The following is a 16,420-nucleotide window of genomic DNA, read 5'->3' on the forward strand; positions in this document are numbered from 1 at the left end:
CGAGTCCCTCGCCGGCTCACGTCGCTCGCACAGCTGATTGCTGTTGCCACCGCGGCGGCCTCTCCTCTTGTTTCCTTCCTTGCTTGCTTGCGTGCAAGGGCGCCTCTCGGCGGCAGCCTCAAAGACGTGCGCGCGCGCGCGCGTAGTACGGTATTTCATTTTGCGCCTCAGCCTTAGAATTAGGTGAAGTTACAAGAGGAGGTTCCTCCGAGGAAACGCAGCGTGTGTTTTGTCTAGCAGTTCAGGAACACAAAGCAAAAACCCACGGGGGAGCCTTGATAAATTCCATAGACCAAAGGTTTTTGTTTTAGTTGAGAAGGTGGAGTATAATATAGATTCACCTAAGCATAGAGGTACAGCACAGTCCAAAAATTAAACGCACTCCTTCCAATACTCCTACACCGAAGATGCAACCTAAAAAATAGATGATATGCCATCAAACGCTGAGAGGTTGGAAATACCTCATTACAGGTGGTTTGCTTTCTTAAGTGTGAAGACGGGACACTGTAGCTCCCCAAATGTTTAACCACAACTCCCATCATTCCTCACCATCGGCTATCCTGGACAGGCTGATTGGAGTTGTGGTGTAACATTTGGAGGACACAAGTTCCTCAACATTGCACCTGTCTGGCCAGGCCACAAGTTGTTAATAGGGATGTCCTGTTTACAAAACCAATCACTATCCTGCATGAAGTGGAAAAGTAATGGAAGGTGTCACACATCCCTGAAAAACAGGAAAAGGGCTCAATGCTACATTGTTTTAATTTATTTCCATCCTATCCCCTTTTCTTTCTGCATTGCTTTTGCCTTTGTATATTATTGAAGTGTCGGTTGTCAAATTTTCTTATGCTCTGAGTATAAGAAAAATTGTACAAAACAAATATCAATCATGTGAAGTGATTAAATATGATATTATAATAATATGTGAGCTTGGGTAGTGTTGGTGTTGTCGAAAAATTGTTTTATCCTGAGTATAGAACAACCATAACCAAGCAGCAATTGAGTGAGATAGTTGTATATAAGATAACGCAAAAATGTGGGCATCAATTTGATCATTTATTTGGTTTCAATACTTATACTGAAGTAAGTGGGACTTGTGCCCACTTAAAGGCTGGCCCCATCTTTGCTTCCTTTCTCAATCAGGTGAAGACCTTTCTATTCAGGCAGGATTTCCCTTAGTGACTGGCTGTCTTTCGTTTTTTTTGTTTTTAAAAATGTTTTAGTAATGTTTTTATCTAATGTTTAAAATACTATATAGAGTTTATTTAATTCTTTTAAAATATTTGTGTAACTTACTGTTTTTAACTTTCAGGTGTTATATATTAAAATTATATATTCCACCCTGCATCCTTTTTTAGGACAAAGGTGGGGTAACAATATTTTTAATAAATAAATTACTTGCAGTTAAGTGTAGATACCCGGGTCACTACCTGTCATAATCTGATCCTGTAATCTTGAGCAATATGCCGATTTTAATCAGCTCTGTGCTAAGCCTGGCTTACTTGTGACTTTTACATAGTCCTGTTTTAATAATGTATTTAATGAATATATAATTAAAACAGGACTATATAAACCAGGACTGTTACAATTTAAAAAACTGCTGCAAACACTTATCTTTTGGGTGCATTTAGGGCTGCCATGTTGTCACAGAAGTAGAATGATTATCTCCACAGCCAGTGGGCCTCCATGTAATTTCCAATGATGATTTCTGCTTGGAAACTCCAACTTCTGCTCTTGACATTTTCTTGTCCAGTCCTTTGCATGTTCTGTGCAACTGCACAGAAGGGTTTGAAGACACTCAAGTGCCTTCCCATACCATCTGCTGTCTGGGCTTTTCGTTCCAAAATAGGATTGAGATCCAGAGAGCAGGGTCAGTCCGTGCAGAAGGTAGAGTTCATTTCTGGTTTCTTGATCCTTATTTGTTTTTGCCGTTTCACTGCTTGATGCTATAATTTTTCTGCCATGCCAAATGGAATGTTTACTTCCAACCACTGGCAGACTGTGGGCTAGGGAATCTCTGGCTCTTCAGATACTACATTACAGTTTCTACAAGTTTCAGCCAGCATAAACTGTGATCAGGAATTTTAGTTCAATGACTGGAGACACGTAGATTCCCAAGTTCAGCTTTATAAGCCCTACTCTAAACTGTTCAGTCTAAGCCTCTGAAGATGTGCCCTCAGTCAATGACCTCATTCTGCACATTGGAAATAAAACAGAAATAAAAAAACTGAGATTTGATCATCTGTGCACACAACCTTAAAGAGCTTTTCTATTGATATCAAGTATAAATATTATCTCAACAGTTTCCCAGGGAGCAGAACATCTGCTTTGTGAATATACATAGGATTTCAAATTTGTTATTTATGTGGTTTGTATTTTTAAGGAGGCAGAAACATCACAATGAAGCAGATATTACTGTACTTACAGTATTTGACAGTGGGGTAGAAGCACATTTTGCCTGATTTATATTACTCCAAGGAAGATAGCAGTTTAAGCAATAGTTGACAAGCAGTAATTTGACACAGTAAGGTGCAGCTACACAGTGAGGGAAATGAGAATTCACTTGCAATCACTCACTGTGAAGCTGCACTGAGGAATTAGAATCTGTTTGTTTTAAGTGGCTGCACAGCAAAGTGCAAACAGCAGAAAAGTCCACTCTATTGAATTGACTGTAGGATGCACAGTTCAAAAGAACTGCCTTAAGCTGTAACAAGGGCTTTTTCTCCTGTTCTTTCCTCCCTTTATTCGCACTTTGGGGGGATTGGGTGCTGCAGTGCAGCTAGCTATTCACGACCTTATTTTGGCCAAGGTCATAAACACAGTGACAGGTTTGGGCTAAACCTGATAGAATTGTTAAATCAAGTTTGTACATGACAATAAGTATTGACAGGATCAGTATTGTAAAAGAGAAGCAAAGATTGAATATACACAGCTGAGGTGACTGTTACAGCTGTGAATGCAATCACAGGATTGGTCGATACTGGGATAAAACTAGCAGAACAAGCACACACAATCTGTGGGTTGTTGTGGTGATGCTGGTTGGTGTGTTCATGGAGAAGAGTTGTTGTGTTCCTGTGCTGGAGAATCCTGGAGGAAGCCGTGTCTACGTGCTTGGAATTGAAGAGGAACTCTGGCTGCTTGGACGGAACGTATGGTATATGGCTACTGAACTTATTTACTGGACATTCACTCTGATATATGCACTAAACTCTGTGGAAACTGTTGTGCATTACTTTGGAACTGAGAACAAAGACTTAGCTGTAAATACACCTGTATATTCTGTAAATAATACAACATCTGCTATCAATACTACTCTGGTGCTTGGCGTCTTCATAATCTCAGGGAAGATCTTTTGGTTATCACCCCCTGGTGTATACCTGTACTACCGCTACTCTGTCACACACTATGAAAGAAATATATGCAGCCACAGGATTGTACAAGTCATAGAATGAACTTATAAGGTGGTGTGTGAATAATTGCTTCCAGTCTGTGGTCCTCTTCAAATGTCCCAGGAGGCTGCCAGGGGGTCATATGGCTCCCATTGAGAATAGCTGCTCCAATGCATCAGAAGACATCAAGGCCCTTTTCCAACACTGCCTAACGACCCACTATTTTCAGTAGGATAACAAGTTCTATGAACAGACAGATGGAGTGGCTATGGGGAGCCCCCTCAGCCCATTATAGCAAATTTCTACATGGAACATTTTGAAAAACAGGCCCTGGCTCCAGCACCCTTCGCACCCACAATCTGGTTCCGATATGTAGGTGACACAATTTGGAACCACGGTGAAGAAAAACTGGAAGAATTTCGAAACCATCTCAACAGCATCCACCCAAATATACAATTCACCATGGAAAAAGAAATAGAGGGTCAAGTCACTTTCTTAAATGTCATGGCCCTACGCAAAACTGACCACCTATTGAGACACAAGGTCTACAGAAAACCCAGCCACACAGACTGGTACCTATACAAAAACTCCAACCACCACCCACAGCAAAAAAAGAGGCATAATGAAAACACTGGTAGACCGTGCAAATCGGAACTGTGAAGCTCAATTTCTCAGCGCTGAACTCAACTATCTGAATTGGGCCCTACAGGCAAATGGCTACTCCAAAAATGAAATCAAATGAGCCATCAAACCAAGAAAACAACACCAAACTGAAGAGGAAAAACAGCCACCCACAAATAAAGTACCATGTTTCCCCAAAAATAAGACAGGGTCACAGACTACATGGGGAAACTTTTGAAAAAACACAGTCTACAAACAGTATTCAAGCCCACCACAAAAATATAACAAATGTTATGGTCAGCAAAGGACAAAAGGGACCCCCTCACTGCAGGAGTATACTGGATACCTTGCAGTTGTGGCCAGGTATATATTGGAACCACAAAATGCAGCATCCACACCAGAATCAAAGAACATGAGAGACACTGTAGACTAAAACAACCAGAAAAATCTGCAGTAGCTGAACATGCCCTAAAACAAGCTGGACATGAAATTCTATTTCAAAAGACAGAAGTACTGGACAACACCAGCAATCATTATGTTAGGCTGCACGGGGAAGCCACTGAAATCCACAAACACCAGCAGAGCTTCAACAAAAAAGAAGAAAGTTTAAAATTCTTCAAAGCCTGGCTCCCAGCACTGAAAAATATAGCTGCAAACCATCAACGAACTCTACCAAGCCACAAGGACTGGTGATCACTGCACACAAAGACCAGCTAACAACACCGATCAATCACAGTGACAGATAATCTCCCCCTTATCACAACAATATACCCACAACAACAACAAAAACACTGATCACCATAATCACCCATCTCCTGAAAAGGACAAAAGCTGATCCCACAGCTATAAATACTCAACTATCCAAACAAACTGCACCAGAGCACAGACAAGAGTTCTGACTCCTGTCCTCTGAAGAACAACCTTCAGAACACAGCCAAAGAGCTGAAAAAACCCACAACAACCATCAGATCCCGGTGCAAGCCTTTGAGAATACATTGCTCCTAAAGTTTACAACACCGTTTCAAGCGGGAGCTTTCTTTGAGGTTAGCAATTTGTCAAAATGTGGTGACTCGTGGAGCCCTGATTGGCTGAGAGCAGCAGGTGTAGGGTTGCCTGGAGGCCACTACCTGCTGTAAGGGAAGGTGGCAATCACCGCTCGCCGAGCGTAACCGAGTGGAGCGCTCTATTATGAGGAGAACAGGGAGGGAGGTGACACTTGGCAGGTGCTGAGCCTCGTCAAGGGGCAAGAGCCTCCCTTGCCCACCATCTCCTCCTCCTCCTTCCACCCCTTTTCGGAAATAATGGGCCGAACCCGGAACTCTGGCCCAGCCGTTCTCACGCACATGGCAGCGGTCAGAGCGCAAAGAATGTAGCCGGCTCCGCGCAACGAGGCGCGCGCAAGATGGAACTCGCGGAAGTCAACCTGGCCGACGACGAAGAGCCGCCTGGAGGAGGAGGAGGCAGGCGCAGCCGCGTAGGCGAGCCCGCCCGGGGCCGGGTGGGCAGCAGCGCGGACAGCCTGGCGGAGGAGGAAGAAGAAGAAGAAGAAGAAGGGGAGGAGGAGGCAGCCTCCGGCCGGAGCCAGCGGACCAGCCGCGCGTCCTCCCTCGTGAGCGGCCTTCTCACCGAACTCTACAGCGCGGGGCGCGGCCGCCACCGCGACAGCTGGGACAGCTCCACCGAGGCGTCGGCCGGTTCGGACGCCTTCCCGGGGGGCCGGGGCAGCAGCGCCGAGTCGCGCTGCCTGCAAGAGTTGCAGCGGAGGCCGGGCCGGCGGCACCAGAGGAAGTACCTGGCCCAGAAAGGTGAGGGAACCCGAGGAGCCCGGCCACGCCTCTCGTCCCCACCGCCCGTCCCGGCCTGTCTTGGTCGTCCCGTCAGCTCACCGCCGGCAAGGTGGTGGTGGTGGTGGTGGTGGTGGGCTTACCTCGGCTCCCTCGTTCCTGCTGGGGCGTCTGCACCTCGGGTGGGCAGGAACTCAACAGGTGGAGTATTCTGCTCCCCTGTCTCTTTATTAAATGATGCCATACCTGTTGATTTTCTGGCGGATACATAGCAGGACAAAGAAGCTAGCAAAATCCCATTGCAAGCTAAGAAGGATGCTTTTCTTCTCTACAAGCTTTCCCTGACCCGGGAAGTTGCCCAGTCTAGATAAGCAGTTGTTTCTCAGTTTGGGACGAAACATTTTGTGCACAGTTTCATGGACAATTTTGTTCTTTATTGTTCGTATATTGGGGAGGTTTGAGTTATGCTAAGCTTGGCTTCTCTTGCTTCTGCATGCCATTCCTCTTCTCTCCCCGGCAAAAAAACCTCTCAAATCAAAAGGTTTCCTGTTGAAGAGAAATATTTTGTTTTTTTTTTATACCCTCTTCTTTTTCTCTTACTTGTCATATCCCATGAGGAAATCCGGTTTTCCACAAACCATTACTTTTTCTTTTAGCTCTCTGAATGCCATTTGTTATATCCTGCTTGTCTTTTCTGAGTAATAGGAAGGACTCACATTTTGTAAACCTGCCTTTAAGGGAGGAAGGCAGCAAGCTAGATGAAAAAAAATATGCTCCACCTCAAATATTTCCTCTTTCTTGTTCATTATTATTTTTACTGGAATAGTGGTGTTCAGGCATGCTGTTTGGGGGTTTGGATTTGTCGTAAAGCAACATCAGCTCCACCACATTTATCTGTTGACATTCAACAGATGCTGACTATAACGTTTGTAATCAATAAAGAAAGACATGGAATAAGAGTGTGACCTTATCTTGCTGTTACCATTTTAGATTCTTCAAAGTGTAAACTACCAGTCCTCTAATCCAGTGGTTCTTAACGTGGGTGATAATGCCCCCCAAGGGGCGATTTCATTTTTCAGGGGGGCGGTAAAACGAAAAGGGGCGGTGTGGGGGCGCTGGAGCAGAAGGGGGGCGGTAGGGGGGCGCTGGAGCAAGCCAAACCTGTGAAGATGGCCGCAGCCTTTTTACAGTGTGCATGAATATATGTTTTCCTCCAATCTTAATTTAGTTTCAGAGTTTTCGTCTTGAAATTTTTAGTTCCTGCACTGCAGTTTGTATTTATGCCCTTTTTATATTTCTTTTTGTGTCTTAAAATTCACTTGCAACTAAATCATTAAATGTTACTTTTTTGGGGCATTTCATTTTCTTGGAATTGAATTTTGTTTTCAGGGGTCATTGGATTTAAGTGTCTTAAATAAGTAAGTAAGAAGTAAGTAAGTAAGTAAGTAAGTAAGTAAGTAAGTAAGTAAGTAAGTAAGTAAATAAATATCAGTACGGGGAGGGGGGCGATGATAACTTCCTCAATGGCTCAAGGGGGCGTTTCTTTCAAAAAGGTTAAGAACCACTGCTCTAATCTGTCAATTTCCTGGTGCTGAGCAAATATTTACTAGAAAGGGCAATCTTATCTTGATCTTCCTACAGGTTCTAAGTAGGTATTTACTGGAGAGGATGAGCTAATGGTGTAAATAACTTTGCCCATGCCTTTCTCTCCTTATACATCCACTATCTCTGTTCATATCTATATTTTTTATAACTGAGGTGTCAAACCATGGGGGAAAACCCGAAGAGTCTAACACTGAGAAGATTTGATAGTTGTGGGGAAGAAATCTTTCTTTGACACCAAAATTAATGGAACATCGTCGTTGTTTAGTCGTTCAGTCATGTCCGACTCTTTGTGACCCCATGGACCAGAGCACGCCAGGCCCTCCTGTCTTCCACTGCCTCCCGGAGTTTGGTCAAATTCATGTTGGTTGCTTCGATGACACTGTCCAACCATCTCATCCTCTGTTGTCCCCTTCTCTTGCCTTCACACTTTCCCAACATCAAGGTCTTTTCCAGGGAGTCTTCTCTTTTCATGAGATGGCCAAAGTACTGGAGCCTCAGCTTCAGGATCTGTCCTTCCAGTGAGCACTCAGGGTTGATTTCCTTCAGAATGGATAGGTTTGTTCTCCTTGCAGTCCAGGGGACTCTCAAGAGTCTCCTCCAGCACCACAGTTCAAAAACATCAATTCTTTGGCAGTCAGCTTTCTTTATGGTCCAGCTCTCACTTCCATACATCACTACAGGAAAAACCATAGCTTTGACTATGCAGACTTTTGTTGGCAAGGTGATGTCTCTGCTTTTTAAGATGCTGTCAAGGTTTGTCATCACTTTCCTCCCATAATGGAACATAATCGGCAACAAATGTAGAGTTACTAGAAAGTAATTGCAAAGTGCTTTTATCAAATAGTTTGGGAAGATTTGAGCCGGTATAGCTTGGAAATATATTCCAAATGTCTTCTTCCCTGTCATGTGAATGTTTCTTTTTAGAACTGGGCAGGAGGAATAACATTTTCCTCATATAAAAATGTTGGGGCATTCACCTGTTGCTTTACATGACAGCTTCAAGAGAAAGTGCTAATATAAATTTCTGCTGGTGTAAGAATGTAGGAGAGCCAGTGGAGTGGACAGCGTGCCAAATTAGGACACAGGAAACTTTGGTTTATATCCCTGCTTCCCCATGGAAACTCACCAGGGAGTGGCAATGATAAACCACCCCTTAAATATCTCACTTAACTTGAAACCCCTCAGGCTGTTAAAGCATATAACATATTAAGAATCTGGGTGTAGGCTTGGAAATCTGTGGTCCACAAAATGTTGGATCACCACTGGCATCTTTCCAAAACATTTTCTAAACCCCATAGGAGTTAGAGTACAACTCCATTTAGAGGGCCACATGTTCCCCATTCCTGTGAATTTTATAGGGAAGGATCATTTCCTTTGAGCCATTTCCTTAACAATAGCAGTTAAAGGGTGATAGGTTAAGAAAAACATATCCTGTCTCCCTATTTGGATAGTGTCTGATTAAGTAGTAACAGGGATGAATTACTGTACCTCTCTATGTTTTGAGTTTGATTGTTGCACTCGCAGCCATCTTTTTTGTTTAAAATGAGAATAGTGTGTAAATGCTTCTAACAAGGCAGGCAAATCTCCTGTTGTGCTGTTCTAACTCTTTAAGAAGAATTAATGAAGTCCTTTTCAGAAAATTGCTTAGCTTTGTTGGGACCATTGCAGAGACAATGGGTTTTTTCTATTAATGTATAGCTCAATAAGAGAACAGTACACTAGGAAGACAAACCGTATTTGAATCAGATATAGGATGTTTTAAATTGAGTTTTTAAAAGATTGCCCCCCCCCCCCCCCAGGAAGTGTATCTTTTGATCAGAAAGCAAGGTATTTTACTGGGTGGCAAAAGGATTATTTATTTCAACTTGCTGGTGAAACTGATTAGTTTGAATTATTTTGGCATATAAGAATGCCTCTGTCAGTGTAAATTGTGTCTGTAGGTTTTGTGACTCCCATTGCTCACTGGTGTGCCTCCCTCTCAACAGCCCCTGATGTCAGTTCCCTCTCTGTGAGTGTTCCCAGGCATCTGTTTTGCCTGAAGTCCAAACTGCTTATTTTTTTCTGTTTGTAATATTAAGATAGCAATATAGCATTCTGAAAGACATTCAAAAGCATACAGCAAGTGTCAGGGGGAACGTGCTCCCTCCTTCACAAGCCTAGAAGCTGCAATGCTTTGTAAAATGTCTCCTCAATTTCTCCTGTCTTCCCTCTTGCCAGGGATGGCTGCCTGTCTCCCCCCCCCCCTGTGTGTTCGCTTAGATTTCAAGGGGAGATGGTTGCTGTCCACTTATAACATTTAGTGAAAAAATACCCTCTGTCTGGATTTCATGGGCTGCAGGAAACCTGTTTCCCCCCATCTGTTATACTGAGATAACAATGTGTCAGTTTGAGAGACAAAAAATAAAAGAAATATTAAACTGACACCACAGCAGTAGTGGCAAGTGGCCAGTGTGAAGACACACGAGCAGGACAAAATCTCAGTTGCAATGAATTTAAAAGCCTGCGAGCCTGTGTAGCCCTCTCAACTGATATACAACACAGCTTAAAAATGAATTAAAAGTTTTCCCAATTTTACTCTTTGGGCCCTATTAAATTAGAACTTAGCATTACACTGAAATTTTAAAGGAATATTTTGGTTAGGTCTGTTAGTGCCATAATACCAATCCCTCCCTCGGGCTGCACATAACATCTCTGTTGAAGTCCTCTTGCCTGCTTTTTCCTGTTGCCTTTCTGTCTGTGCTGCTGTCACCTTGTTCCCAAAATCCTGAAAGAGGTTACAGTCAAAGAGTCTGTGCTTGTGCAGCACTTTAAATGCAGCTGCAACTCCAGTTATAACCATTCTCTTTGTTTTATTTAAAGAGGAAGAAGCTGTTAAATTCAATGTTGGCTTCTAATCATGCCTGTTGTCTACTAGAGGGTGCCTCATAGATGCACAGAAGTAAAATGAATAGCTTCAAGGACAACTCTACTGTGAAGCAGATTTCTGTAGCTTTGTTCAAATATGTTGGATAGCTTGCTTTTTGTTAAACATAGTCTCTCATTAGACTTTGAAACCTTCTCTAAAGCTTCTGGTGAGCCGAGTCAAATGCTTCAATTGCACATGAGGAAAATGTTAAGAATAAACTTCTAATGCTGAAAGAACAGAGATAGGCACAAACTGAACCATAAACTAGAAAAAACAATGAACCAAGCTGGTTCTGGTTTGGTTCTTGACCCAGTTGGTGGATCCTGTTTTGCCAAAGTGAAACAAAGCCCCAAACCTTTCCCCCCGCAGTGCATCATTTTGCTTCAGCATAATGGGTCGCTCCCCCCAAATTGCCTGCCTACCTGCTCCTGCCACCTCTTCCTTCACTGCCTGCTCCACCTCCTCCTCTGCTGCTGCCACCACCCTCAGAGGCAATGGGCCCAGCTCAGCAACAGAGGCAGGAGAGAGCAGGTAGGGAAGCAACGGGGGCAGTGAGAAGGCCACAGCTGGAGGGCAGAGGGCAGGCGGAGGGCAGGAGCAGGTAGCCCCCCTGGCACGAACCAGAAAAAATAAACCATAGGCCACTTCATTTTTCCAGGAGTTTGCGGTGGTTTGTGGCTAACCACAAACCATCAGGAACCGCCAGTTTTCTGGTTCGTGCCCATCTCTACTGAAGAATGTTAAATTCTTAAATCTCAGTTGTGACCTGTAGAAAAGCAAAGCAATCTTAGAAGCTGAGCTGGCAGTCCTGGACACCAGGAAAAATGGGGAAATTTGTTTTCTGGGTTACACCCCCCCCCCATATTGCAGCATCCAGTATGGCCACTGAGTTTCCTGTATTTGACGGTGTGGTTGTACAACCCATAGGATATATGTACCATTTAGGGGTTCCGTGTATTGACCTCAGAGTTAACACCTCAAGAGCGTACTTACTTTTTCACCACTAGGTTGTGAATTAAAAAGGCATGTAGCTCTCCAGAGGTTGGAGGAGAGTTCCCATTATCTCTGAGTATTGTCTGTGGTAGCCAGGATTGATGGGAGTTGGATCCCAACAACATCTGGGGGGGCCACATGTTTCCCATCCTTATCTTAGGTGTGATACATTATGGGCTGCTTTGAACTTATAAGGAAGCTTCCCTAATGATATGCATGTATAAAATAAGGATCTTTTGAAGAGTATCACAGTTATTATCAGGGGAAGAAATCTGTTCTTAAATTTCGGGTATCAGTCATTGAGCTAATTTTATTTTTTCTGTGAATAGATATCAATGGATTGACGAATATAATACGAGAGCTGAATTACAGAATTTTTGTTCAGTCTGCAAAGCTACTTCGTCTTCTGAAACAAAAGGATAGGCTTTTGCATAAAGTGCAGAAGAATTGTGATATTGTAACAGCCTGTTTGCAAGCAGTTTCTCAAAAACGGCGTAAGTACTATAGAGTTTCTGAATCTTATTCCAAATTATCATTTTGCTCATATAGTGTTTTGAAAATGTTTTTAGTAAAAAGGAAAATATGTCAGGTTTCTATGAATATCTATTTTTGTAGAACAGATGGTAACGTGCCATTCTGAGATGAAGCTTTGTGCCATTCTAAGTGTGTATTATAATTACATTTAATTTTGTAGGGCCTATATATAGTATATTATCTGAATTATGTGTTTTTAAAGAGGAGATACTGCATTTTCAATTTTTAAAAAGGGAATTGTATAACTGAGGCCCAAATCTTATGCATAAGGATGTAAAGCTATAGCTGAAGCATATAAACTAGAAGGGTAGCAAATCCACTGGACCTAGTGGCCCCTATTGGAAAGGAAATATGTACAGAATCAGAATGCATTCAAAACATCTTAATTCTGTCTTATAAAGTCTAAAAGAACGGCTTTACAACACAATATAGACCCTTTAACAATGAAAGTAAAGTTGTAGTAATGTACACATTATTTTGGGGTATGTCACACTGAACTCAATGTTACTTATTTTTGTTAGTCCTGTCAAGTCTTGCTCTTTAAAACAGTAAAATAAAAGATGTAAAACAGCAACACATTCAGTTGCAGCAATATCTGTAGCAATATATTCCAGGCATTTAAATAATATATTGTTAAAAGCCACCTGAGAACCCAAGATACCAACCAAAAAACAAAGATGTATTTCACCTGCTGAAGATGAGCAGATTTGGTGCCAAAATAAAAAATAAAGGGGTAGGGAAGAGGGAGTTTCCTAACAAGAGAGCTTCTGTAAAAAATAAATAAAATGTCTTTCTCTACTGATGAACTGCTGCAAAAGAAAGACAACAGATTTTGAGAAATATAATCCAGATCAAAAACACATTTATGTGTAATATAATATCCAACAATATTGAACACTTATTAGTCTGAGTGACCTACTGACAAGGAGTTCAGCATATGCTTTAAGATTAATAGTGCTTAAAGGGTTTAACTTTGACTGGATTGTATCCACTAAACTATCAAATGGGGATTAACAGTTCCTTAGAATGTTACAAGTGTTATTACTGATTGCTAGGCATACGTCACTCTGCTTAGAGCAGCATAATATATAAAACAGCACACAGATTGTTTTCTTAACACTTTCTAAAGCTAACATTCTTTGTCTTGTATCTTTTTATTAACATGCAGCATGACAGTGAGCTATACTCAGGTACAGTAAATGACATAGCATAAACATTGCACTAAAATGAACTTTTAAGGGCATGCAGCTAATATTAAGATAATCATGCTACAAGGTTTTGTGTTTTTTTTAAAATATGAGAATGTTTCTGTGAATGGATGGGAGAGCCTAATAAAGTTCTCCATGCCAAAGTGAAGTAACTACCTAGAATCTTGAGAGGCACAATCTTATACATGGAAGTAAGAACCACATTATTAATTGGAGTTTATTCCAAGAAACCATGCATAGGATTAAACCTGAGTCTCAGATTCTGGAAGCATGAACAATAGGACCATGTTATCCAAGCCCCTTCCCCTTCCCTGAGGATGCTGGAAAGCATGGATATAAAAATGCTGTATAGCAGTGATGGTGAACCTATGGCACGCGTGCCACAGCTGATACACAAAACTCTCTCTGTGGGCACACGAGCCATAAGTCGCCATAGAGAAATACTTACCAGTCCTCCGATCCTGGATTTTGGCACTCCCCTCTGCTGGTGCAGTGGTCCAGCAGAGGGAATGCAATGGCAACCATTACCGGTCTAGTCCAATGGGGGATTGGAGGACTGGTAAGTATTCCTTTCTTAATATGGCCCATAGGGAAAAGGAAAAAAGCATGTAACCCTTGCAGTGCAGGAGCAGTTATTTTTTCTAAACTGAAACCTTCGGGTTTTAATTGCAGTATTGGCACTTCGAAATAAATAAGTTGATTTTGTGTTGCAGTTTGGGCACTCTGGCTCAAAAAGGTTCACCATCACTGCTGTATAGCATAGTCTCTGGTGCCCTCTAGTGGCCAGGTCTGGTAATATACCTTTGAAATATGTTTTTCTGGGAGTATTTAATATTTTTAGGCAGCAGTCCTTCTCTACTCATTTCTTGCTTCCAAAATTTAGTAACATGCATGTGTTCTTTAGACAGAGATGGGGAATGTGTGCCCATTGCTCCTCACCACTAGTTATGCTGACGGGAGATGGGGCTCAGTAGCAGGTCCACATGATTTCCACCCATGTCCTCAGAATAGGTGCTAACAGTCTTCGTCTCAGAAAGCTTTTCTAAGCTGGCAAAAGATTTAATTGGGTAAACAAATACAGGTCAGTCTTCACCTTGTACTGCTTTTCTGCATAGTGTTTTGCATTGGCGTCCAGAAGACTTGTGTCACATGGGTTGCAAAGGATGTGTGCATGCATTTTGTCCAAGTCAGAGAGTAAGCCATGCTTGCATGACTGAGTATATGTGCTTTTCTCTTTTGACTTTGAGATATGTGTATGAAGCAAAGTTTCCACCTGTTGTCCTATTGTTGCAAAAAACAATTTTCATTGTGAAAATTGTCATTGTGAAAACTGTAAGGTGAAAAAACAACTGTGGCGTTCGCCCTTTTGTCCCTTGCCTGACCCTCCAAACACAGAGCCAACAAAGTCAAACCACTACTCCTTTTTACCCACTGTCACCAGCTGATCACTAAGTCAACATTAATTATGGAAGGATGAAGATGCAGGTCCAAACTTCACTGTCTTTTAAATAAAAGTTGTTTATTGATTAAAATATGTTATTATTAATCACAGGTAACTTCTATTATCATCAATCTCAACCTTCTATTTGTTATTACACTTCTTATTCACTTTTTACTCTAATCACACCTCAGATCTCCCAAATACCACACTCTATCTCTCCACTGTCTCTCCTCTCTCACTCTGACTGCTTTCACTCTCTGATTCTGACTCTTTATTATATTTCTTGCCTACAACATGAATATTCATAACTACTTAACATAATAAGGGTGAACACTACAACAACCATGGCATCACTTTTCATTATACTGACAGTATGCTTTTTATGCCTAAGAACAATAGTTAATTGGCTGAGAAGGTATCAAATATTGATGGATATTTGGGATGCTCTTAATAAAAAGCCTTGCCTAGTATTATCTTTTGGAAGTAGCTTAAGTTGCCTCTCCACTCTCAAAACATGCATGTCCAGTTTTTAAATGCCTGTGTTCCATCATGTGTTGCATCAGTTTATTGTTTGTAATGATTAGTTATTCCTTGATAAAAGTGTACCTTTATACCACAGATTTATAAATTATATTTCTATTAAACTTTTGTAAATCTTCACTGTAAATCTTCACTGACCAATATCTTGTTGCATAGCTCTGATGCTATAGCAAGAATAAAATCATCCAAGCTAGATTGGTGTTCGTTAAAGAGTTCCTGCTTTTGGTTGTTGTAGGTTTTTCGGGCTGTTTGGCTGTGTTCTGGAGGTTTTTCTTCCTAACGTTTCGCCAGTCTCTGTGGCCAGCATCTTCAGAGGACAGGAGTTAGAACTCTGTGTTTTCGTGTACTGTGTGGCTTGTTGAGTATTTGTAGCTGTAGGATCAGCTTTTTGTCCTTTTCAGGAGATGGGTGATTATGGTGATCAGCGTGTTTTTTGTTATGGGTGTATTGTTGTGATAAGGGGGGGAGATGATCTGTCACTGTGATTGATGGCTGTTGTTAGCTAGTCTTTTGTGTGCAGTGACCGGTCCTTGTGGTTGGGTAGAGTTTATTTACCTTTTTGAAGGCTGTATTTTTCAGTGGTGGGAGCCAGACTTGTTGAGTTTTAGACTTTCTTCTTTTTTGTTGAAGCTGTGCCAATGTTTGTGGATTTCAGTGGCTTCTTTGTGTAGTCTAACATAGTGATTGCGGGTGTTGTCCACTACTTCGGTCTTCTGAAATAGAATTTCTTGTCCAGCTGGTTTCAGGTCATGTTCAGCAACTGTCGATTTTTCCAGTTGTTTTAGTCTGCAGTGTCTTTCATGTTCTTTGATTCTGGTGTAGATGCTGCATATTGTGGTTCCTATATATACCTGGCCACAACTGCAAGGTATCTGGAATACTCCTGCAGTGGTGAGGGGGTTCCTTTTGTCCTTTGCTGGCCGTAACATTTGTTGTATTTTTGTGGTGGGCCTGAATACTGCTTGTATTTTATTTATTTATTTGATTTATACCCCGCCCATCTGGTCTAAAAGACCATTCTAGGTGGCTTGTGTTCCTCTTTTTGTAGATTGTGTTCCTCTTTTTGTTGCTGGTTGCATGTGACTATTGTACAATGAAACAAAGTCATGTACAAACTGAATTCAGACTCTTTAGTTGGAGGCACTTGCTATGCCCTCTGTGATAGTGGAGCCATGCAACAGGATTTGACCCCTGCACCCATATTAGAAAAAAAAAAACTAAGAAATTTTAAAAATAGAATATTTTAAATGATAGAAAGAGCATAAGAACTATATTAGATAAGGTCAAAGGCTAATCTTGTCCAGCTTTAGTTCACACAGTGACCAAGTAGGACCTTGTGGCTTGGGATTTCACAAGGGACATAAGTGTAACAGCACTCTCTATCTAATTTCCCAGAAATT

The 16,420-nt window shown here is 41.8% G+C and overlaps 1 protein-coding gene across 3 annotated transcripts in view; it reads left to right on the plus strand.

The window, feature by feature from the left end:
- The first annotated feature begins 271 nt into the window (after nucleotides 1-271).
- The window catches only part of TBC1D30 (TBC1 domain family member 30), a 54,061-nt gene continuing 37,912 nt past the window's right edge, over nucleotides 272-16,420 (plus strand). For 2 of the 3 annotated variants that reach the window (XM_020786051.3, XM_020786052.3), the window contains exons 1-2: nucleotides 272-5,815; nucleotides 11,627-11,791. In XM_020786051.3, coding sequence (XP_020641710.3) covers nucleotides 5,413-5,815; nucleotides 11,627-11,791 — 568 coding nt within the window. In that variant the 5' untranslated portion in view covers nucleotides 272-5,412. Of the gene's footprint in view, nucleotides 5,816-11,626; nucleotides 11,792-12,999; nucleotides 13,022-16,420 lie in introns of those variants that run through there. The other variant, XM_078376896.1, reaches the window with a different exon arrangement.

The sequence above is a fragment of the Pogona vitticeps genome, chromosome 5 (assembly GCF_051106095.1).
Source record: "Pogona vitticeps strain Pit_001003342236 chromosome 5, PviZW2.1, whole genome shotgun sequence".
NCBI classification, from domain to species: domain Eukaryota; kingdom Metazoa; phylum Chordata; class Lepidosauria; order Squamata; family Agamidae; genus Pogona; species Pogona vitticeps.